The following is a 25,396-nucleotide window of genomic DNA, read 5'->3' on the forward strand; positions in this document are numbered from 1 at the left end:
CAGTTCAAAAGCATCAATTCTTCGGCACTTAGCCTTCTTCACAGTCCAACTCTCACATCCATACATGACCACTGGAAAAACCACAGCCTTGACTAGACAGATCTTAGTCGGCAAAATAACGTCTCTGCTTTTGAATATGCTATCTAGGTTGGTCATAACTTTTCTTCCAAGGAGTAAGCATCTTTTAATTTCATGGCTGCAGTCACCATCTGCAGTGATTTTGGAGCCCCCGAAAATAAAGTCTGACACTGTTTCCACTGTTTCCCCATCTATTTCCCATGAAGTGATGGGACCGGTTGCCATGATCTTTGTTTTCTGAAAGTAGAGCTTTAAGTCAACTTTTTCACTCTCCACTTTCACTTTCATCAAGAGGCTTTTGAGCTCCTCTTCACTTTCTGTCATAAGGGTGGTGTCATCTTAGTCTCCCATAAATGCTCAAGAGTGTCTTAACAGTAAGTCTTTACCAAGAAGAAGCAGAGCTTGAAACAGAGAATATGGAATAAGAAAATAAACTTCTCTAAAAATGTTGATTTGCTGTCATATTCCTAAGATGATCAATCTTTGGAAGGCCTAGAGCTGAGAAGAAAATACAGAGAGGACAAAAACTGTAGTAGGCATGAGGTTTATTGGTCATAGTATTTTTGAAAGTACAAACAAAATAGACCTCAGATTCAATTCTCTTTGTGGCCAGAGAAAAGCAACAGTCACTTTAATACATGTGACATCATTACCACATCTAGAAAAAAATATCACCACTCTGATATATCCTTGGATATACTAGGCTGTTCTCGTGGTAAACATGAATGGCCTCTAAGGGTCCAAATTCATGGGATTTTTAAGCCTTTTGGGCCTTAAATCTATTAACACACCATCTTTCCTCTCCCAGTTGATGGTGCCCAGAATACACTGAAGGGTGGTAACAGTGGGCTTAGAGTTTCTATTCTATTTGTCATACATAGACTAGTAAGCACTTTAAATACATCATCTCATTTAATTCTCACCACCATCCTTTTAAAGTGTTGATATATCCCAGATTTTCCTAAAATTAAGAGTGGGTGTATGGTCTTACCATCTCTGTCTATATATATATATATTTTTTTTAATAACAAGAAACTTTATTGAATTACAAATTTAAAAATGGCTCACTTAAAAGTGGGACTATTTTAATCTTACACTCATTCTTTCAAAAATTCATGTTATTTTCCAAGTGATAAAAGGTTACTCTGTGACCTGACAAAGTGGAGGTGGGATGGCACCAGTGGCAAATTCTTACATGTGGGGTCTTCATGTGGACTTCTGGATGTTTTCTCTACTGCATCAAACTGACCTGCGGTGAGCAGTGGGGAAAGGGAGGGAGGAGGGGCGTGCAAGCTGGTGCTGAAGTCTTTCCATAGAGGTCAGAGAGTGGAGATAGAGCAGGATAAGATGTGGTCCTCGTAACTGGGGATTCAAGATGTGCTACAGCCAGTGTGATATCATTCTTCCTTATTCCCAACCAAGCAGATGGCACACACTTAACTGCAAGGTCCATCCCATAAACATGGGCCATGTTATAGCCCATGCACTCATCTGTCCCTCAGCCTTACTCCTGTGTAACAGAGGCAGCAGGTTAAAATGTGCTCCATCAGTCTCCATATGGAAAGACCACAGCTTAGTGATCTATTTAAGCCTTAAAGTCCTCAGTCAGGACAGATTTCCAAATCAAAGTCAAGTCAGGAACTGTTCACAGGAACCACACTATTTTAAAATGCTAACATCTTCCTCCCAGTGTGTCTTCCTACAAAAGGTAAAAATGGTCCAAACTTTCCACTCTTTGCCTGTCTGGGATTTATGAAAAGCATACCAAATTACGACGGTGTTCTGCAAAACTAAAATACACTACAAAGTCAAACGGGTAAATAAACAACAAACCAAACTGATTTCAACAAAGTCAAGTCATATTTCCAAGCGCTAAAATCTATTAAGAACAAGTAATACACATGTACAAGAAATTACAAGAAATGAGGATCACAGTTAGTTACAAATGCAAAATAATATCTAATTATCCCAGACTTGTGAACAGAATAATTAAAATCAATTTCATATGCTAGTTCAAATATTATATACAATTTAGATAAGCTGGTCAAGTATTACTTGAATACACACCATGTCTGATAAACTTATAATTACACTGCCTCTTATCCTTTTTTAATATTTGCAGGTACATGCCAATATAGGAAAAAAAAATGTAATTTCCACTTGTGTGTTAACTGAGAAGAGTAACATTCTACTGCGTATGTTTTATATTGTAAAAAAGTTGTTACATTTTCTTTTAAGAAGAAAAAAAGGTAAAAATTAACTGCCAAAAGTTTATAAAAATAAAAAAAAAAGTTTTGAAACAGATACCATTATGTGGTCTCCCTATTGACCTGAAACTACAGAAGGTGTTTAAGGAAGGGACACTATGTCAAAACCAGAGACTAACCCAAGGGAGGCAAGTTACTTTAAAAATCTGATTTGCAGGAAAACTAGCTAGTTGACCTAGTCTTTAAAGCTAATTACGAAATCCATCTTCTTAATGGTCCAGATGTTTTGCCAATGCTTCCAACTCAACAGAACTTCCACCGGTTTCCACACTTGTTGCAGACAACAAACGTTGTCATGGGTTCATCAGCACTCCGCGTTTGTACCTGGGTGTAAGTGCAGTTCTTCTTTTTACATTTGCCACACGTGAACAAGTCAGTCTGGGTCCCGCCCGTCTTGGCCATCTGGTGCTCTCTGATGGCTTCTTTGGTCAAGTTTTTCCGCATCTCTTTGAGCTCATCACTAGCCATCTCCTCTGCTGTCATTCTAGCAAACAAGTCAGGAGGAATGTTCCCACACAGCACGTTTTTCCTTAAATTTGGATTTTTGGCATCCTTAAGATTTGATATCCTACTTCGTACTCTATTTTTGTATTTCATGTCTGTATTCCTTATTTCTTGATAGATAGCTTCCTCAATCTGAGACCCCAATTCTTCCTCGTCAGCTCCAATGGCAATGTAGTCATCTCCTGTTCAGAGAGCAGCAGCCAGCATCTCCCTGCACTTAACCGCACAGAATCAGAAGTGCTCGGCGTCCGAGGGAAAGATGAGACGTACGTGTCCCGGGCATTGGTCTCATCATTTCTGCTGCTCATGTTGCCACTGGAGCTGCTTTCCTCTCTTGCTTCAGGGCTATTCTGTGACATAACTGCAGTGTCTTTTTTCTTTTCTTCAGAGTCTTTATCTGTTGATGGTCCATCTAATAACTTTTTCTAGGATTTGATGAGGGGCTTTGCTAAAGATGTAACTTCTTCATCTGTGCTCTGCTTGCGAATAGCATTCACTGACATTCCAATTCTTGTGGACTGTAATAGTTCCAGGGTCATGGGACTATTCTTAAGCTCCTTCAGTAAATCCAATGCTCCAGCTGCGTTCTTCTTCTGCACCATCTTGTCCATCTTCTTGGCAATGGGAATCACCTCGTCCTCCATGGCTCTCCCCACGCCTGGCCCTGTGGGACGGGAAGTGCACGAAGCTGGCGGGTGGCGGGCGAGCCCAGGCGTCTACGAGGCGCCTCAGCAGACCGAGCCCGCCCATCTCTGTCAGTTTTTGAGAGAATGAGCCCTAAACCGTGTCTCAGATACCTCAATATTTGGCTAATGGGGATTTCTGCTCTAGGTGTAGGTTGTCATTCTCTGCAAACTAAAGAATTATTCTGACTGATGAAAATCACCATGTACTCTCAGTGAATTTATCTTAGAAGTTTTGCCCTTATTCATATGGAATCATAGACTTTGGCTAGAATTCTCAACTGGTATGGTCCAAATAGGTTATAAACATATTAAATAATGATTCCCCTTATTTCTTGGGGCATCAGGACTAGGGTCACTTGCTTCTGGGTCAACATGTTTCTTGTGTACACATCATTGTCTCTGTGCCATAGTGAGACAGATGTGCAGAAGCATTGGCCATGGTGAGGTGGGCCAGCAGATGGGCCTGAAATCCAATCAGATGGGGAGAATTGTGTGTGTAGCTTGGATTAGGCTCCTTGGAATTCCCAGGAATGTGGAAGGAAGAAATAAAATGGGCTTCAAGGAAGGGATATTTATTGTACCCAAGAAATCTTCTGTTTCCTTCTTCAAGAGTGTTGACACTTTGCTTAGATACTATTCTCGCCTTCTACCAACTTCTGTAAAGATTTTGAGAGAGCTGGCAATAAATAAAAGATGCACAAATGTGTATGTTTGTGTGTGTGTATATATATATATATACATATACATATGTGTATATATACACACACACAGAAATATAGATGTAAACCCATATATTGTATGCATATGTTTGAATAATATAATATTCAATCCTCTGTGAGACTGGATATAGTATGATCCACAAGTAGAAAAAAAAAATCTTAGAGAAAGTCTATTTGAATTGCTACAGAATTTAGAGGCATGAAATCTGAAGGATTTAACCTAAGCTAGGGAGCTTTTGAGAACAAGTTACCAGTCTATAATGGGTATTCAAGGAAAGAGCATTGGCACAGCTCCCTTCATTTTGATCTTACCTCTGCTTCCCAGGTTATCTGCCAGGCTGGGTGAGTCATTAAAGGCTTTAAATTATATAGAAAAACAGATTACTGAAACTGGTGAATATTGTCCAATCAAATAATGTGAATCTGGTAAAAAACTGTAATTTGGGTTTTTTTCCTAATTGAAATTTCAGCAGATTTTTTCCCTGACAACCACTGATAACACCCCGAGTGACTTTACTTAAGCTCAGATGTGGAAGGAGCTGGAAGGACCCCTCTCCATGAATATGAAGGTTGTAGAAGGGTCAAATGCACAGTTAAACCAGTGGTTGTTAAGAAATTGTTCATCTGTAGGTCTAACAGAAGAGAGAACAGACAGCCCTGTATTTCCCCATTTATTATTAGAATAGAGGAAAACAGCAGAATGGGAAAGACTAGAGATCTCCTCAAGAAAATTAGAGCCACCAAGGGAACATTTCATGCAAAAATGGGCTCAATAAAGGACAGAAATGGTATGGACCTAGCAGAAGCAGAAGATATTAAGAAGAGGTGGCGAGAATACACAGAAGAACTATACAAAAAAGATCTTCACGATCAAGATAATCACAATGGTGTGATCACTCACCTAGAGCCAGATCTTGGAATGTGAAGTCAAGTGGGCCTTAGAAAGTATCACTACGAACAAAGCTAGTGGAGGTGATGGAATTCCAGTCAAGCTATTTCAAAGCCTGAAAGATGATGCTATGAAAGTGCTGCACTCAATATGCCAGAAAATTTGGAAAACCTAGTGGCCACAAGACTGGAAAAGGTCAGTTTTCATTCCAATTCCAAAGAGAGGCAATGCCAAAGAATGCTCAAACTACCACACAATTGCACTCATCTCACATGCTAGTAAAGTAATGCTCAAAATTCTCCAAGCCAGGCTTCAGCAATACGTGAACTGTGAACTTCCTGATGTTCAAGCTGGTTTTAGAAAAGGTAGAGGAACCAGAGATCAAATTGCTAACATCCACTGGATCATCAAAAAAGCAAGAGAGTTCCAGGAAAACATCTATTTCTGCTTGATTGACTATGCCAAAGCCTTTGACTGTGTGGATCACAATAAACTGTGGAAAATTCTGAAAGAGATGGGAATACCAGACCACCTGACCTGCCTCTTGAGAAACCTATATGCAGGTCAGGAAGCAACAGTTAGAACTGGGCATGGAACAACAGACTGGTTCCAAATAGGAAAAGGAGTACGTCAAGGCTGTATATTGTCACCCTGCTTATTTAACTTATATGCAGAGTACATCATGAGAAACGCTGGGCTGGACGAGGCACAAGCTGGAATCAAGATTGCCGGGAGAAATATCAATAACCTCAGATATGCAGATGACACCACCCTTATGGCAGAAAGTGAAGAGGAGCTAAAAAGCCTCTTAATGAAAGTGAAAGTGGAGAGTGAAAAATTTGACTTAAAGCTCAACATTCAGAAAACGAAGATCATTGCCTCTGGTCCCATCACTTCATGGGAAATAGATGGGGAAACAGTGGAAACTGTCAGACTTTATTATTCTGGGCTCCAAAATCACTGCAGATGGTGACTGCAGCCATGAAATTAAAAGACACTTACTCCTTGGAAAGTTATAACCAACCTAGATAGCACATTCAAAAGCAGAGACATTACTTTGCCAACAAAGGTCCATCTAGTCAAGGCTGTGGTTTTTCCAGTGGTCATGTATGGATGTGAGAGTTGGACTGTGAAGAAAGCTGAGCACCAAAGAATTGATGCTTTTGAACTGTGGTGTTGGAGAAGACTCTTGAGAGTCCCTCGGACTGCAAGGAGATCCAACCAGTCCATTCTGAAGGAGATCAGCCCTGGGAATTCTTTGAAGGGAATGATGCTGAAGCTGAAACTCCAGTACTTAGGCCACCTCATGCGAAGAGTTGACTCATTGGAAAAGACTCTGATGCTGTGAGGGATTGGGAGCAGGAGGAGAAATGGACGACAGAGGATGAGATGGCTGGATGGCATCACTGACTCGATGGACATGAGTCTGAGTGAACTCCAGGAGATGGTGATGGAGAGGGAGGCCTGGCGTGCTGCGATACATGGGGTCGCAAAGAGTTGGACATGACTGAGTGACTGAACTGAACTGACTGATGATTAGAATTTATTCTTTAAGAATTCCATCCTCTTCACTTTTTTTTATATTGATACCATGACACAGATGAGAGAAACAGGAAAAACACATGGGTCTCCAGATAGTGCAGTTTGGTTCACAAGGGTTCTTGGCCACAGAGTCACAATTCTGGACATTTCCTCCTCTTTCCAGGCTCCTCTTCCTTCAGTGGTGGCTCTGGAATTCCATGAGTACAAAACATTCTTGGCTTTCTCCATGACCTGCAATACCTTGGGAAAACTTAGGATACCACTTGCCCTCCCAACTTCATGTCCTATCTAAATAGAAATGATAGTACTTACTTTGCTCATTCACAAGGTAGTTGTGAGGATCCTCTGAGAAAGCTGATCAGGAAGAGCTGTAAAAGGATAAACTCCAAATCTCTGTGATACAGGCATTACCCACCAACCCATCCCTTAGAGATGCACCAGGGCCAGCGACCCTGGGTGACAAGGTGAGGAGGCCCTGGGCTGGTGAGCATGGGATTCAGGTGCTGGTGCTGAGAGGACTCAGAACAACTAGTGTTAACTCAAACAAGCGTCTCAACCTTTTTATTCCAGCTCCTTTTTGGTCAAAATTTCCATCAACTGTGATTCTGACAGAATGTGGTCCACTGGAGAAGGGAATGGCAAACCACTTCAGTATTCTTGCCGTGAGAACCCCATGAAAAGTATGAAAAGGCAAAAAGATAGGACACTAAAATATGAACTCCCCAGGTTGGTAGGTGCCCAATATGCTACTAGAGATCAGTGGAGAAATAACTCCAGAAAGAATGAAGGGATGGAGCCACAGCAAAAACAACACCCAGTTGGGGATGGGACTGGTGAAAGAAGCAAGGTTCAATGCTGTAAAGAGCAATATTGCAGAGGAACCTGGAATGTTATGTCAATGAATCAAGTAAATCAGAAGTGGTCAAACAGGATATGAAAAAAGTGCACATATACATTCTAGGAATCAGGGAACTAAGATGGACTGGAATGGGTGAATTTAACTCAGATGACCATTAGATCTACTAATGTGGGCACCCTTAGAAGAAATGGAGTAGCCATCATAGTCAACAAAAGAGTCCAAAATGCAGTCTAAAAAATGACAGAATGATCTCTGTTCATTTCCAAGGCAAACTATTCAATAATCCAAGTAATCCAAGTCTATGCCCTGACCAGTAATGCTGAAGAAGCTGAAGTTGAACAGTTCTATGAAGACCTACAAGACTTACTAGAACTAACACCCTAAAAAGATGTCCTTTTCATTATAGGGGACTGGAATGCAAAAGTAGAAAGTCAAGAAACACCTGGAGTAACAGGTATATTTGGCCTTAGAGTACAGAATGAAGCAGGGCAAAGGCTAATAGAGTTCTGCCAAGTGCGTTGCTATGAACGCACTGGTCATAGCAAATATCCTCTTCCAATAAAACAAGACTACACATGGATATCACCAGATGGTTGACACCAAAATCAGATTGATTATATTCTTTGCAGCCAAAGATGGAGAAGTTCTACACAGTCAGCAAAAACAAGACTGGGAGCTGACTGTGGCTCAGATCATGAATTGCCAAATTCAGACTGAAATTGAAGAAAGTGGAGATAACCACTAGACCATTCAGGTATGACCTAAATCAAATCCCTTATGATTATACCATGGTAGTGAGAAATAGATTTAAGGGACTAGATCTGATAGACAGAGTACCTGATGAACTATGGACGGAGGTTCGTGACATTGTTCAGGAGACAGGGATCAAGACCATCCCCATGGAAAAGAAATGCAAACAATAAAAATGGCTATCTGAGGAGACCTTACAAATAGTTATGAAAAGAAGGGAAGTGAAAAGTAAAGAAGAGAAAGAAAGATATACCCATTTGAATGTGGAGTTCCAAAGAATAGCAAGGAGAGATAAGAAAGCTTTCCTCAGTGATGAATGCAAAGAAATAGAGGGAATAAATAGAATGTGAAAGACTAGAGATCTCTTCAAGAAAATTAGAGATACCAAGGGAACATTTCATGCAAAAATGGGCTCAATAAAGGACAGAAATGGTAGTGACCTAACAGAAGCAGAAGATATTAAGAAGAGGTGGGAAGAATACACAGAACTGTACAAAAAAGATCTTCACGACCCGATAATCACGATGGTGTGATCACTCAGCTAGAGCCAGACATCCAGGAATGTGAAGTCAAGTGGGCCTTAGAAAGTATCACTACAAACAAAGCTAGTGGAGGTGATGGAATTCCAGTCGAGCTATTTCAAATCCTGAAAGATGATGCTGTGAAAGTGCTACATTCAATATGCCAGCAAATTTGGAAAACTCAGCAGTGGCCACAGGACTGGAAAGGGTCAGTTTTCATTCCAATCCCAAAGAGAGGCAATGCCAAAGAATGTTCAAACTACCACACAATTGCACTCATCTCACATGCTAGTAAAGTAATGCGCAAAATTTCCAAGCCAGGCTTCAATAGTAAATGAACCATAAACTTCCAGATGTTCAAGCTGGTTTTAGAAAAGGCAGAGGAACCAGACATCAAATTGCCAACATCTTTTGGATCATCAAAAAAGCAAGAGAGTTCCAGAAAAACATCTACTTCTTCTTTATTGACTATGGCAAAGACTTTAACTGTATGGATCACAACAAAGTATGGAAAATTCTTCAAGAGATGGGAATACCAGACCACCTGACCTGCCTTCTGAGAAATCTGTATGCAGGTTAAAATGCAACATTTAGGACTGGGCATGGAACAACCGACTGGTTCCAAATTGGGAAAGGAGTATATCAAGGCTGTACATTGTTATCCTGCTTATTTAACTTACATGCAGAGTACATAATGCGAAATGCTAGACTGCATGAAGCACAAGCTGGAATCAAGATTGCCAGGAGAAATATCAAGAAGCTTAGATATACAGATGACACCACCCTTATGGCAGAAAGCAAAGAAGAACTAAAGAGCTTCTTGATGACATTGAAAAAGAAGAGTGAAAACATTGGCTTAAAGCGCAACATTCAGAAAACTAAGATCATGGCAGCCAGTCCCATCACTTCCTGGCCGGTAGATGGGGAAACAATGGAAACAGTGACAGGCTTTATTTTCTTGGGCTCCAAAGTCACTGCAGATCATGACTGTGGCCATGAAATTAAAAGATGCTTGCTCCTTGGAAGAAAAGCTATGACCCACCTAGACAGCATATTAAAAAGCAGAGACATGTCTATTTAGTCCTTTGGCCCATTTTTTGATTGGGTCTTTTATTTTTCTGGAATTGAGCTGCAGGAGTTGCTTGTATATTTTTGAGATTAGTTGTTTGTCAGTTGCTTCATTTGCTATTATTTTCTCTCATTCTGAAGGCTGTCTTTTCACCTTGCTTATAGTTACCTTTGTTGTGCAGAAGCTTTTAAGTTTAATTAGGTCCCATTTGTTTATTTTTGCTTTTATTTCCAATATTCTTGGAGGGGTCATAGAGGATTCTGCTGTGATTTATATTGTAGAGTATTTTGCCTATGTTCTCCTCTAGGAGTTTTATAGTTTCTAGTCTTACGTTTAGACATACAGATGGCTAACAAACACATGTAAAGATGCTCAACATCACTCATTATCAGAGAAATGCAAATCAAAATCACAATGAGATACCATTTCACACCAGTCAGAATGGCTGCGATCCAAAAGTCTACAAGCAGGGCGGAGGTAAAGATGGTGGAGGGATAGGACGGGAAGACCACTTTCTCCCTCACAAATTCCTCAAAAGAACATTTCAATGCTGAGCAAACTCCACAAAACAACTTCTGTAGGCTGGCAGAGGACATCAGGCAACCAGAAAAGCAGACCATTGTCTTCAAAAACAGCAAGCTGCAAAGCCATCAGATGGAGCCATGTGATCAGTGTGGACTCCAGCTGACCCCATAGCCACCTTCTGCCTCCCATGCATCCACTCAAGAATTTCTGAACTTTCTTAATGATGTTACACTTATTCTCTTGCTGATGACTTACTTCCTTGTCCTGCTCTACTTAGCTTAAAAGCCATCAATGATGTTTAACCCGTTGGAGTATATCCCTGTCTTCTGAATGAAATACTGCCTGGTTCATGGATCATTTACTAGACCATGGACAGAGCTGAAGTTAATGAAGATCTGTGGAGGAAAGACTTTGTAAGTCTCTGTGTGTAAGTCTGCACATAGAACACATAGAAGAGTCTGACTCTTCTGTTCAGAGGCAATGGTTACAAAGGACAGAAGAGCTTCCATTGTGGCTCAGATGGTGAAGAATCTGCCTGCAATTCAGGAGCCCTGGATTCGATATCTGGGTCAGGAAGATTCCTTGGAGAAGGGAATGGCTACCCACTCTAGTATTCTTGTCTGGAAGATTACAGGAACAGAGGAGCATGGCAGGCTACAGTCCATGGGGTTTCAAAGAGGTGGACATGACTGAGTGACTAACACTTTCCTGTGTAGATGGGTCCTGGGGAAGAAAGCTGACCGCTCCCTTCTCCACAGGTCACTTCCCACCCTCTGAGTAACACATCCTGTCTGCTGGCTTCCTCCCCTTTCAGGCTCTGGGCTGAGCAAGGTTGATGACAGGTGAGACTTGCTACAACTTCAGCAGAGCCCTTGGGCCTGTTGAGTTCACCTGTCCTCTGGGAGCCTCATTGGCCCACATGCATAAAGAGGTCCCAGACTGTAAGTCTGTCCCAAGCTCCCAGTACTGTGACAGCTGATTAACTACACTGTGGAGAAGTGAAGATTCCTTGCTCAGAGGTGCCTCTGCCTCTGGGAGCCTGGCCCTCTGTCAGGGACTCCAGGTGGCCTCCCTCTTTCTGGGCTCTGGGAGCTCCTTGGTCACTGCACCATCTATATACAGCTCTGCCCCCTGCCTCCTTTCCCTGCATCTGTAATTAGGGGCATAGTGCCCCACTCTCAGACAGTGAGGTGATTGCACACACAGACATGCCCCTACCCACTCTCTGGCAGAGGTGTGTACTATGAGCAGGGATGGCCTCTTCTCCAGGGTGGAGGTGGACTGGCCTTTGGAGGCCTCCATGCTCCACAGCGCACACACTTAGACCTGAGAGTGTGTGGTCCTCATCCTCGCCAGTGCTCCAGAGCATGAGAAAGACAGAGGAAGGGTGACAGGCCTGGTCCAGCTCATTACAGCCCCATCAGGAAGAGGAGGGGCTTCCAGGACAGTTATCTAATCCCACCATTACACGGGGACGATCTCTCACCCTAGACTGTGGGCCAGCATTGCCCCAAACCCCTCTCCTTATTCTGACATGTTAATTGTCTCTGACACTTTCTGAGCCTGAGGGGAATTTCAGCTTCTGCAAACTCCTCCCCTACAGACTCACAATTTCAAGGTAGAGAGACAAGTGGAGACGACAGAGCTAGATCCTGAGAAGGGAGAGGTCTTTAGGTTTAGTTCACCGTGATATATCCTGAATGTTGCTTGTTTCTGTAATACTGTGCTGGTATTATGGACACTGAGGTGCAGGGAGGGAATTGAGGTACGGGTGAGTATCCGTGCTTGGCTTCACTTTCCTTCCATGACCCCATCCCATATGGAAGTCAAAGCACGCACCTGGGAAGAGTGGACACTTATCCATTTCCTTTCTTCAAGCAGAGCACAGACAGAGCTCCATTTCTCATGAGAAATAACATTTATTTCAGGAAACTAATTTTGTGGTAGGAAGAGGCTTTTAGCACACAGAGGATGCTCTAACATGAGAGAAAAACATTTTCATGTGCATGGTATGCATTTTTTTTGGAGAAGAGTTTTCCTCTCAGGAAAGCTGTGACAAGCATGTTCTGATTGGCCAGAAGAGGTGTATTTCTGAAGAAGACAGTGCCTTGGACAGTGGAGGGGATGGCCTGGGACAGTTGTTACTCTTAATCCATGCTGGCAGGCTCTGCCCAGAAGGGGACCTGACTCCCTGGGAGGGAAGGTCCATGTGCAGTCCCTGGGACTGGTCCACTTACTCTTTGTAGGACAGCTGTGGCCCATGGGGGTAGCACACTGTTTGTCCCCCATTCCCCCCCCCCCATTTTTGCATCACTCTCCTTTACTCTTTGTTGAAGAGAAACTTATGGTATCAGTAAGCTGGACCTATGGGCCCTGGAGTTCTCCTCTGTACCAATGAAACTCAAGTCTAGGTCCATGGTGAAGCTCCGTCTTCTCCTCTAAGATCTGTCCACCAGCTGTCATGAGAGCCTAAGCCTCAGCAGTCTTGATGTCCATAATCAGACTTCTTTTGACTGTTCTCTGGCTCTGGGCATTGTCTGCTGAAAGCTTGCCTTTTTGCAGGGGCTATTCCGATCTTTTGCTTTATTGGGGAAAATCCACTGCAGAAAGTGCTTAATCCTTTCTCTGAAGTGGTTTTCTGAAGAAACATGTCCCTTTTTCGGGATTAACTGGTGACACTTGCTTTGTAGGGACTCTGCTGATTTCTTTTTCTGGGCAGGATGGCTCATCCTGCAGGCCTGGTAGGACCTCTGTACTGCCAACCACTGTCTATGCTGTCCTAGTTTGGGCCTCCTATTAGTCTCTCTCGCGTCAGTGGAGATGAACTTCCTGCTCTGACTTTGATGTTGGGGCTGCCTTCTCAGGGCCTCCTGCTGTCCCTGGCTGCTCCCTCCACTCGATGTAACATCACATGTGCAGGAATTGGACTTGTCTGCAAGAGACAGGGTTCAGAACAGCACAGAGATTCCTGAGAAGACAAGGTGTTTGTGGCAATGAGTATATACAACTGACAGTCTTTGAGAAGCCTCTCAGTGGCACAGTCTTGAAGGAGCAGGCAAGTGGCCTGGCCCTGAGCCCGTTTCTGCCAGTCTGTGAACCCTTGGAACTTAAGCTTTCGAAACTGTTCATCAAAGTATACATCTTCTGCATCTGTGGCAACAGACTTTGTGTTTGAGGAGGGATTTTTATGGGACCTTGGATACCATGATCTCCTCATATCTATATTGATTATTTGGTATTTGATTAAGAGACTAGGTTCAAAAGTACCTTTCCAAGTAGTGCCTTTCCCCATTGCCTCTTGTTCTCTGGAAAATTGGGAACATTCATCGAGGTCCATGACACTCTCACTAGAGCAAGTTTCTGGGGAGGCCTGTCCTCCAGATTCCTCCTGTGGCTCATTCATGAACACTGCTGGATTTGGAATGGGCTCCAGACTGCCTTTGTCAGCCTCCACAACAGACTCATTGTGCCAAATTCTGTTCTGTGTGAGGGCCTGAGAAGGTGGCTTGTCTTCCTGTCCAGTCAGAGGGGCCTCTCCGGGCTTCTGGATGTTCGCCAGTTGAGGTTCCTCCCAGAGCCCCCCCCCGGGGTTTCCTCAGTCACATAGTAGAGGGCAGGAAGGGGACTCTCTAGGCTGTGCACTGCCTACATTGTTATCACTTTCTCTCCTGGATGGGGATGAGAATGTTTTCACAAGCCCTCTGGTAACTGGGCTTTTGGGTGGTCCCCAGAGTAGACTTCAAGGTGGACCTTGGAAGGAATATGCAGTGAGTACTCTTCAACTTCAAGCTAAATGTGATCTTGAGGACCTTGGGTAGTAGGACCCATCTGTGCCTGATGCAAAACCTTGTCATACGCACTTCCAGCTGCTATTGAATATAAGGACTGAAGACAAGAGACCTCATGGGAAGTGTTCATGAAGGCTTCCCTATCCTGAGAGGAACCTGCATTTTCTGTACCTGGAGGAGCATTTGACTCTTCAGGAAGGTCTAAGAAGTGGCTGGCAACAAATCTTGAACAGACATTAACAGGGATCCATCACTCATGCATCTGCTGTCCCTTCCTGCTTATAAGCATCCCCAGGACTTCTGGATGCTTCTTACCTGGGCTCAACTCTTTCAACTCAGGCTTTGCACTTGGAACCTTCTCTGGAGGGTTAGCTGAGATCATGTACAGATCTTTTAGGATCCTCCCATGCTGCGCTTTATATCCTGGCACAGATGCTTCCCTTGTGGGATCCTTGCTGGGTACCAGAACCTCATCTTTTGTGCATCTGGATTGCTTTTGCCTAGACCTCCAGAGGGACTTGAGGGCCCCTTCTTTTCCAACGCCTGACAAGTCCTTAGGGAATTGCCCTGAGTCTGCATCACTTTCTGAGACTCTTGCATTTTGCAGGGCAGGGCACTCTCTTATTGCATGAACCTTTTGGCAAGATGATACTCCAGTTTCTCCCAAACCTCAGGGCTGATCAAATCCCTAGGAATGATAGAGACAGAGATGTGGGCCTGAGAAGACCTGTTCCCCTGGGGAAGATTGGGGGTGACCTGGCTAAAGACATGCTGAGATTTTTTAACCAAAGAGGATAAAGTTCTCCCACTTGCTAGTTGCTTTTTTTTTTTTTAAATGATATTCCTGGATTTGAATTGCATTGGGGATCAAAGATTGTGGCTTATTTTGGATTATAGGGCAAGACTTCATAGTACCTACTCTGCAGTTGAGAGGAAGATGGTTGGATTGGGAAAGACAGTGTGAGACAGGCAGTGGTCTCTAACTGAGCCCAAAGTGGTCCTTGATCTTGGGGCATGGTTAGAGTCAAGAGTTGGAGTCAGGCCTGGATTGTCATATGAGCCCAAAATTGTGGTTGAGAGTGAGGCTTGGTTAGAGTCAAGGGTGGCAGTTGGGCCTGGCTCTCTATGTGAGCCCAAAGTTGTGGCTGTGAGTGAGATATGATTGGAGTCAAGGGTTGGGGTTGGGAGAGGATTCCAATGTGAGCCCGAGGTTGTGACTGTGAGTGAGGCTTGGTTGTAGTCAAGGATAGGAGTTAGCCTGAGTCTTTAGGGCTGTGAGTGAGATATGGTTGGAGTCGAGGGTTGGGGTCGGACCTGGGTTCCCATGTGAGCCCGAGGTTGTGGTTGAGACTAAGGTTTTATTGGAGTCAAGGACTGGGGTCAGGTCTGGGTCCTCAAGTGAATGTGGGGTGGTGGTTGAGAGTGAAGCATGGTCGGAATCAAGGGTTGGACTTGGGCCTGGGTCTCCATGTGAGCCTGAGATAGTGGTCGGTGAAAGTGAGCTGTGGTTGGAGTCATGGGTTGGGGTTGAGCATATGTGTCCACATGAGCTGGAGGTGGTGGTTGAAAGTGAGTCATGGTTGGAGTCAAGTGTTTTGATTGGACCTTGTTCTCCACTTGAACCTGAGGTGGTGGTTGACACTGGGGCATGGTTGGAGTCAAGAATTGTTGCCGGGAGCCAGTGTGAGGAATCCTGCCAGTGGCAAAGGTCATGAGGAAGGAGGCCTGACATTACACAAAGATGGGATCAGGCCTCAGGGGTCCCCCTGGACATTCTCGAGCATCTACCCCCAAAACCAGAGCCTGCCTACCTTACTGCATTATGCTTTCACCTACACTGCTGACATTACGGGGGGCTACCCCCCACCACCTCTCTCTGAAAAGGAGTTAAGTTAGAACTCCAGTTAATAAATCTCCCAGGCATAACAAGAGTGTTTCAGTCCAAAAACTCCTCTGATGGCTCTCTAGCCTGCCTGACAGGTTTGTCCGGCCATATGTGATTGTTCACAGCCTACCAACTGTGACAGGCACGAGATGCTTTAAACTTTCTAAAAACAGATTCTTTTGAGAAGTTAGAAAATTATTAGTATAGTATTAGCAAGTTAGTTAGAAATTATACTGGTGGAGGGTTGTCATCGTTGGGCCAATATTTGCTGCTAAGTCTCCATATCCCTTGCCCCTTATACACATTAATGAATATAACTAGCATATAGGAGAAATAAGTATTGACCTTTGATATTAATCACGTTAGATTTTAGGCTAAGTAAATTATTTTCTTGATTATAGCCCACTGCACCTTTGCCCTGTAGGAATGCAAGTTTATCTGGTGCCTTTGGAGGGTGGTGCCTGACTTAAGAAAAATCACCTTTGGAGAAAATAAGTTTTTTGGTTGACTAATCGTCATCAGAAAGGGTCATAAAATGTTAGCAGGCCTCTTGGCCAGAAGATGATGTAAATCACCTGAGAACTTTGTATATCGAAAGGAATGCAGAAAGAAAGCATGGTTTCAGTAAGGGTCAGGACTGCTGACCCCACGTGACTTTGTATTTTCCATTTATCTCTATGTATAACAAAAATTATAAAAGCGGGCCTGGGAAATAAAGAAACGGACCAGTTCCTGGGAAAAAAAAAAGTCTACAAGCAATAAATGCTGGAGAGGGTGTAGAGAATAGGGAACCCTCTTACACTGTTGGTTGGAAGGCAAACTAGTACAGCCACTATGGAGAACAGTGTGGAAATTCCTTAAAAAGCTGGAAATAGAACTGCCTTATGACCACCAATCCCAGTGCTGTGCATACACACCGAAGAAACCAGAATTGAAAGAGACATGTGTACCCCAATGTTCATCACAGCACTGTTTACATTAGCCAGGACCTGGAAGCAACCTAGATGTACATCAGCAGATGAATGGATAAGAAAGCTATGGTACTTATACACAATGGAGTATTACTCAGTATTATAAAGAATACATTTGAATCAGTTCTAATGAAGTGGATGAAACTGGAACCTATTATACAGAGTGAAGCAAGCCAGAAAGAAAAACACCAATACAGTATACTAATGCATATATGTGGAATTTAGAAAGATGGTAATGATAACCCTGTATGCGAGATAGCAAAAGAGACACAGATGTATAGAACAGTCTTTTGGACTCTGGGAGACGGCGAGGGTGGGATGATTTGGGAGAATGGCATTGAAAGATGTGTAATATCATATATTAAATGAATATCCAGTCCAGGTATGATGCATGATACTGGATTCTTGGGGCTGGTGCACTGAGATGACCCAGAGGGATGGTACAAGGAGGGAGGAGGGAGAGGGGTTCAGGATGGGGAACACGTGTATACCTGTGGCGGATTCATGTTGATGTATGGTGAAACCAATATGATATTGTAAAGTAATTAACCTCCAATTAAAAACAGAAAGCAGAGACATTACTTTGCTCACCAAGGTTCTTCTAGTCAACAACAAAGCTATTGTTTTTCCAATAGTCATGTATGGATGTAAGAGTTGGACTCTAAAGAAAGCTGAGCTTAGAGAATACTCTTGAGAGTCCTTTGGACTGCAAGGAGAGCAAACCAGTCAATACTAAACAAAATCAGTCCTGAATATGCATTGGAAGGACTGATTCTAAAGCTCCAATACTTTGGCCACCTGATGCAAAGAACTGATTCATTGGAAAAAGACCCTGATGCTGGGAAAGATTGAAGGCAGGAGGAGAAGGGGATGATAGGGGATGAGATGGCTGGATGGCATCACTGATTCGATGGACATGAGTTTGAGCAAGCTCCAAGAGTTGGTGATGGACAGGGAAGCCTGGCATGCTGTAGTCCATGGGGTCACAAAGAGTCAGACATGACTGAGTGACTGAACTGAACTGAATTTAATACTTAGACTATGGATATAAAGATGGCTGTATGTTGGCAGTTTAAATGTGTCATAATGGCTCATGACACGGGCTTCCCAGCTCTGTGACTTAGTCTCCATCAAGTTGCTTCTACTCACCCTGTGCCTCACTCCTCCATTTCTAAAATTAGATAATACTGTTACTAGATATTTTACACTGAATTTGTAATTAACCACTTCTTTATCCCTGAATGCGTAGCTAAGGCATCTGGATTCCTCATCTGTGATACCTGTTCACTCATCTTTTTAGTAACACCTGCTGACTCCTGATTGGAGAAGGCAATGGCAACCCACTCCAGTACTCTTGCCTGGAAAATCCCATGGGCAGAGGAGCCTGGTAGGCTGCAGTCCATGGGGTCGATACGAGTTGAACACGACTGAGCGACTTCACGTTCACTTTTCACTTTCATGCATTGGAGAAGGCAATGGCAACCCACTCCAGTGTTCTTGCCTGGAGAATCCCAAGGACAGAGGAGCCTGGTGGTCTGCCATCTATGGGGTCACACAGAGTCGGACACGACTGAAGCGACTTAGCAGCAGTAGCAGCAGCAGCTGACTCCTGATAGTTTGGAAGTGAACTCCTACTCTCTGAACCTCAAATATTCTCATCTGTTAAAACTAGTCATGCCTGCCTCAAAGGATTACTGAGTGTATCACAAGAGCTGATACCTAGAAAGTTCTTATCAAAGTGTTGGCACATGCAACAAGTATCATGAGGGCCGCCTATAATTTTATTTCTTTGGAAGGGAAAGCATTCCCTGCTGTTCCAACAAGTTTTTCAAGAAAAGGAGTTCAATCCTAACAGAGCAAATCATTAAAGTTTATCTTTGAAAAGTATCATTGACATGAAGGCCTCTGTATTTTTGCTATTTCAGACATTTCTACTTGTGATTGGTGTGGTGGGTGTGATGGTGGCTGCGATTCCTTGGATTTGTATACCTGCAATTCCCCTTGGCATCCTTTTCGTTATTCTTCAGCGATATTTCTTAGAGACGTCACAAGATGTGAAACGCCTGGAATGTACAAGTGAGTACCTGGGCTCTCAGTTTGGGATGACACTGCATGCTGGCTTCTATTTGTACTGCAGTTAACCAGACCCCTGAAGTTCTGCAGACTCTGTCTTGTGAAATTTCTCACTGTGTTAACATTAGGTGATTGAATGTTCTGCTGCTTTGAATCAGTGTGGCCCCTTTGAATCCTTAAAGCAAATGGAGGTGATTGTGGGTCAGCTGTGGTTTGCATTTTAGCACAAAGAGGATGGATGTGAGCACCACGAGGACACAGACCATTTCTGTCTTGTTCATGACTTACTTCCTAAAGCTGAGTATCCACTCATTAATACCATTCTTAAAAGTGTTTCATCATGTTGGAACCAATGTAGAAGGAATTAATTAGAAGGAACTAACATAGAGAATTTTTCTTCTTCTGAAGTTACCAGACATGACAATGAAAGGAAAAGATTAGGAAAAGGAAAGGAGACCTCAGGAAATACAGGTCAGAAGTGGTATATTTGAAAAATACATTGTTTTACACGTTCAAGTAAGTTGTAATTGTTAAATGTATTGAAAAGATGTGTGTTAATCATCAGTTATGTCGACTTTTTGTGACCCCATGGACTGTAGCCCACTAGGCTCCTCTGTCCATGGATTCTCCAGGCAAGAATACTGGAGTGGGTAGCCGTTCCCTTCTCCAGAGGATCTTCCTGACCCAGGTGTTGAACCCAGGTCTCTTGCATTGCTGGTGGATTCTTTAATGTCTGAGCCACCAGGGAAGCCCTGTTGAAAAGATAAGCCCTGTTATTTTCAGGTTTGTTCTTTATCATATCAGTATTTGGGGTGATACCACACTGTTTGTGTACCCCTTTATCAAAACTATTTATATAAATGATGCTGAAAATAATCCCCTGTGAGGACACAGGATAGGGATCTGTTCACTATGCATTTAGTTGATTACTCCATACACCTTCCTAGTTTTAGAATAATGGGGAACAAGGACTTCCCTGGAAGTCCTGTGGTTAAGACTCTGTGCTTCCACTGTGGGAGCCACCACTTCAGTCCCTGGTTGTGGAACTAGATCCTGCAAGGTCTTGGGTTTGGCTGCAAGGTGCAGCCAAAAAACAAAATAATGGGGAACACATTTTATGATTAATTATTCTATTCTACAGGTAACCACAGATGATGAAAGAACCAAATTTATGTTATTCTTAATGCATACATTTCATCAATATTAAAAATAAGGAAAATACATTGTTACATATTTTTTAAGTTATGAAAACAATAGCTAAAAAGTAAGGAGGGAATATGTTTGTAGCAGAGAACTCAAACCTGAATAATTATTGCAAATTAATACCAACTTTACTTTCTAGAAACCAAGCCAAGAACAGAAGCATATTGAATCCTATGGTTCTCTGTACCTACTAAATGGAAAAAGTCTCAGTTCATTCATTCAAAGGAGGTTTTTGTTTTTTGTTTTTTTTTTTTTTTGGTGTGTGTGTAGCATTTGTGTGTTTTGTTTTTAATAGTAAACACTTGAGGTACTTATCTTTTTTTGTGAAAAGGATAGTGATCATCAGTTTCATAAAATCTATAAAAGAAATGTTCATTCATCAAGAGAAGCAGGTGACCTCCCATGGGGTTTGGTCTTGTGAGGTGTTTGGATGGAGGGGGAACAGTAGAGTCCAGGTGTGTGTGACATTCTGCTGATGACTTGCTAGGATGGTAGGACCAGGGGAGGCAGAAGAGGAAGCGATGAGCTCCATCCAATCTTCTGTGTAGTCAAGGTTTCAGATGTTTTATAGTTTGAGGCCACCCATGAAAGGGAGTCATTCAACAGTTTTGTTGCAAAGCAGGTCTATGGTACGTTCGAAGAGGGTTTGTTCCATAAAAAATGTTTGACAGAGATTTTTGCCTGGGGCAAGGGCCATTGCCCATTCATATGAAAGTGGAGAGAAGAGTTTCTCCTGAGGCTTTTGTCAAGAAGCAGTAAAGGATTTTCTCAATATTTGATCTGGAGAGTCTGAGGACTTTGGCACCATCACTGTGTAATATTTGGATTTTTTGCACCTAGTAGGCTGCAGTAAGTTAGACAATGAATTTAATCCAGGTACTCCTCCTGTACACCCGAGATAACCACATGTGGTGGCCAGTTGATTAGAACTGTTTATGTTTTCTCTCTAGCTGCTGGTGGTGGTAGTGTTCAGACCCTAATTCAAGTCCAACTGTTTGAGACCTCATGGTCTGCAGCACACCAGGCTTCTCCGTCCTTCACTACCTCCCGGAGTTTGCTCAAACCCATGTCAGCTGAGTTGGTGATGCCATCCAACTATCTCATCCTCTGTCATATACTTCCCCCCCTGCCTTCAATCTTTCCCATCATCAGGATCTTTTCCAATGAGTTGGCTCTTCACATCAGGCAGTCAAAGTACTAGAGCTTAAGCTTGAGCATCAGTTTCTTCCAATGACTATTTAGGGTTGATTTCCTTTAGGATTGACTGGTTTGATCTTGCAGTCCAAGGGACTCTCAAGAGTATTCTCCAACACCACAGTTCAAAAATATCAGTTCTTCCATGTTAAGATTTCTTTATGGTCCAACTCTCACATCCATATATGACTACTAGAAAAACCATCAGTTCAGTTCAGTTCAGTTTGGACGCTCAGTCCTGTCCAACTCTTTGCAACCCTATGGACTGTAGCACACCAGGCCTCCCTGTTCATCACCAACTCCTGGAGTTTACCCAAATTCATGTCCATTGAGTCAGTGATGCCGTCCAACCATCTCACCCTCTGTCATCCCCTTCTCCTCCCACCTTCAATCTTTCCCAGCATCAGGGTCTTTTCAAATGAGTCAGTTATTTGCATCAGGTGGCCAAAGTATTGGAGTTTCACCTTCAGCATCAGTCCTTCCAATGAATATTCAGGACTGATTTCCTTTAGGATGGGCTGGTTGGATCTCCTTGCAGTCCAAGGGACTCTCAAGAGTCTTCTCCAACACCACAGTTCAAAAGCATCAATTCTTAAGCACTCAGCTTTCTTTATAGTCCAACTCTCACATCCATACATGACTGCTGGAAAAAATATAGCTTTGACTAGATGGACCTTTGCTGGCAAAGTAATGTTTCTTGCCAGGAGCCAGTGTGAGGACCTCCGCCCATGGCATAGGTCAGGAGGAAGGAGGCTTCGGCATACGCAAAGGCGGATCGAGCCTTAGGAAACCCCCTGTTCCCTAGCATCTACCCCCCAAACCAGAGTCTACCTACTTTACTGTTTCATGCTCTCACCTATACCTCTGACTTTATGGGGGGCTGACCCCCATTACCTCTCTCAGAGAAGGAGTTAACTTACAGCTCCAAGTCAATAAAAATTTCTGGGCGTGACAGGAGTGTTTCAACTTACGAACTCCACTGAAGGTTATCTAGCCTGCCTTACAAGTTCGTCTGGCCACATGTGATAGTTTACAGCCTCCCAACTGTGAGAGGCATGAGATGTTTTAGACTTACTAAAGGCAGATTCTTTTGGGAAGTTAGAAATTATTAGTATAGTGGGTTGGTTAGGAATTATATTCGTGAAGGGTTTTTCATTTGTTGTGCCAATAATTGCTGCTAATTCCCTGCCCTGGGTGTGACAAGGATATCTCAGGTTAAACCTCTCTGCTGACAGACAACCTCTCAACCATAAACAGCAGAGAGAGTTTGGAGTATTTTGAAAATCTTAATTAGCATAGGGCTTTTTCTCATTGTTGAGTCAATGATTGCCACCAGGCCTCCGTGTCCTTAGGCACCTGGGAATATATTAATGTATTTGGAATATAGAAAAGGAAATATAGTAGTTTTTGATGTTAGCAATGCTAGACTTTTTGAGTTAATGAATTTTTACTTTTATTATAGATCACTGTACTTTGTTATAAATCACTGTGCCCTTGCTATGCAAAAATGTAACTTTATCACTATCTTAAGACTAAATAGATCTTAAGAGGAACATTGGTGAAGGGTTTTCATTTGTCAGGCTGATGTTTGCTGCTAAATCTCCATATTCCCTGTTGGGAAAGACTAGAGATCTCTTCAAGAAAATTAGAGATACCAAGGGAACATTTCATGCAAAGGTGGGCTTAATAAAGGACAGAAATGGTATGGACCTAACAGAAGCAGAAGATATTAAGAAGAGGTGGCAAGAATATACGGAAGAACTGTACAAAAAAGATCTTCACGACCCAGATAGTCATGATGATGTGATCACTAATCTAGAACCAGATATCTTGGAATGTGAAGTCAAGTGGGCGTTAGAAAGCATCACTATGAACAAAGCTAGTGGAGGTGATGGAATTCCAATTGAGCTGTTTCAAATCCTGAAAGATGATGCTATGAAAGTGCTGCACTCAATATGCCAGCAAATTTGGAAAACTCAGCAGTGGCCACAGGACTGGAAAAAGTCAGTTTTCATTCCAATCCCAAAGAAAGGCAATGCCAAAGAATGCTCAAACTATAGCACAATTGCACTCATCTCACATGCTAGTAAAGTAATGCTCAAAATTCTCCAAGTCAGGCTTTAGGCAATACGTGAACTGTGAACTCCCTGATGTTCAAGTTGGTTTTAGAAAAGGCAGAGGAACCAGACATCAAATTGCCAACATCCGCTGAATCATGGAAAAAGCAAGAGAGTTCCAGAAAAACATCTATTTCTGCTTGATTGACTATGCCAAAGCCTTTGACTGTGTGGATCACAATAAACTGTTGAAAATTCTGAAAGAGATGGGAATACCAGACCACCTGACCTGCCTCTTGAGAAACCTGTATGCAGGTCAGGAAGCAACAGATAGAACTGGAAATGGAACAGCAGGCTGGTTCCAAATAGGAAAAGGAGTATGTCAAGGCTGTATATTGCCACCCTGCTTATTTAACTTACATGCAGAGTACATCATGAGAAATGCTGGACTGGAGGAAACACAAGCTGGAATCAAGATTGCCAGGAGAAATATCAATAACCTCAGATATGCAGATGACACCACCCTTATGGCAGAAAGTGAAGAGGAGCTAAAAAGCCTTTTGATGAAAGTGAAAGAGGAGAGTGAAAAAGTTGGCCTAAAGCTCAACATTCAGAAAACAAAGATCATGGCATCCGGTCCCATCACTTCATGGGAAATAGATGGGGAAACAGTGGAAACAGTGTCAGACTTTATTTTTATAGGCTCCAAAATCACTGCAGATGGTGACTGCAGCCATGAAATTAAAAGACGCCTACTCCTTGGAAGAAAAGTTATGACCAACCTAGATAACATATTCAAAAGCAGAGACATTACTTTGCTGACTGAGGTCCGTCTAGACAAGGCTATGGTTTTTCCAGTGCCGATGTATGGATGTGAGAGTTGGACTGTGAAGAAGGCTGAGTGCCAAAGAATTTTGAACTGTGGTGTTGGAGAAGACTCTTGAGAGTCCCTTGGACTGCAAGGAGATCCAACCAGTCCATTCTGAAGGAGATCAGCCCTGGGATTTCTTTGGAAGGACTGATGCTAAAGCTGAAACTCCAGTACTTTGTCCACCTCATGTGAAGAGCTGACTCATTGGAAAATACTCTGATGCTGTGAGGGATTGGGGGCAGGAGGAGAAGGGGACGACTGAGGATGAGATGGCTGTATGGCATCACGGACTCGATCGACGTGAGTCTGAGTGAACTCCAGGAGATGGTGATGAACAGAGAGGCCTGGTGTGCTGCGATTCATGGGGTCGCAAAGAGCCAGACATGACTGAGTGACTGAACTGAACTGATAAGGAATATAACTAGCATATAGGAGAAATAAGTATTAACCTTTAAGATTAATCATGTTAACCTTAGGTTAAATAAATTCCTTTCTTAGCTGTAACCACTACATCCTCACCCTATAGGAATGCAACTTTATCTGGTACCTTCAGAGGGTGGCGCCTGGTTTAAGAAAAAACACCCTTGGAAAAAATAAGTTTTTTGGTTATCTGAAAGAAGGGATCATAAAATGTCCGCAGGCCTCACGGCCAGAAGGTGATGTAAAACCCCTAAGACCTTTATATTTATGTGAAGCACCTGATTTTGATAAAGGTCAGAACTGCTGACCCCCGCTTGACTTTAAAATTTCCATTTGTCTCTATGTGTAACAAAGGTAATATAAGCAAACCTAAAAAATAAAGAAATCGGATCAGTTTCTGGAAAGACTGGTTCCCCCGTGTCGTTCTTTCTCACTCCCCGTTTTTCTGGCTGAATTCCCATCTGGAGCGTGAGTGCTCGCCATGTCTACTTACTTGCCCCTGCTTTTAAGTTCCACGCAAGAAGG

At 42.9% G+C, this 25,396-nt stretch overlaps 1 protein-coding gene and 1 pseudogene across 1 annotated transcript in view; one reads left to right on the forward strand and one right to left on the reverse strand.

Annotated features, from left to right (window-relative positions):
• LOC102187779 (multidrug resistance-associated protein 4-like) overlaps positions 1–25,396 on the forward strand; it is a 210,362-nt gene that overhangs the window by 113,095 nt on the left and 71,871 nt on the right. Inside the window, 1 exon segment of the mRNA XM_018056290.1 lies at positions 18,979–19,129. Coding sequence (XP_017911779.1) covers positions 18,979–19,129 — 151 coding nt within the window.
• On the reverse strand, positions 1,635–3,493 carry LOC108637288 (annotated as a pseudogene).

Source organism: Capra hircus, chromosome 12 (genome assembly GCF_001704415.2).
Source record: "Capra hircus breed San Clemente chromosome 12, ASM170441v1, whole genome shotgun sequence".
NCBI lineage: Eukaryota > Metazoa > Chordata > Mammalia > Artiodactyla > Bovidae > Capra > Capra hircus.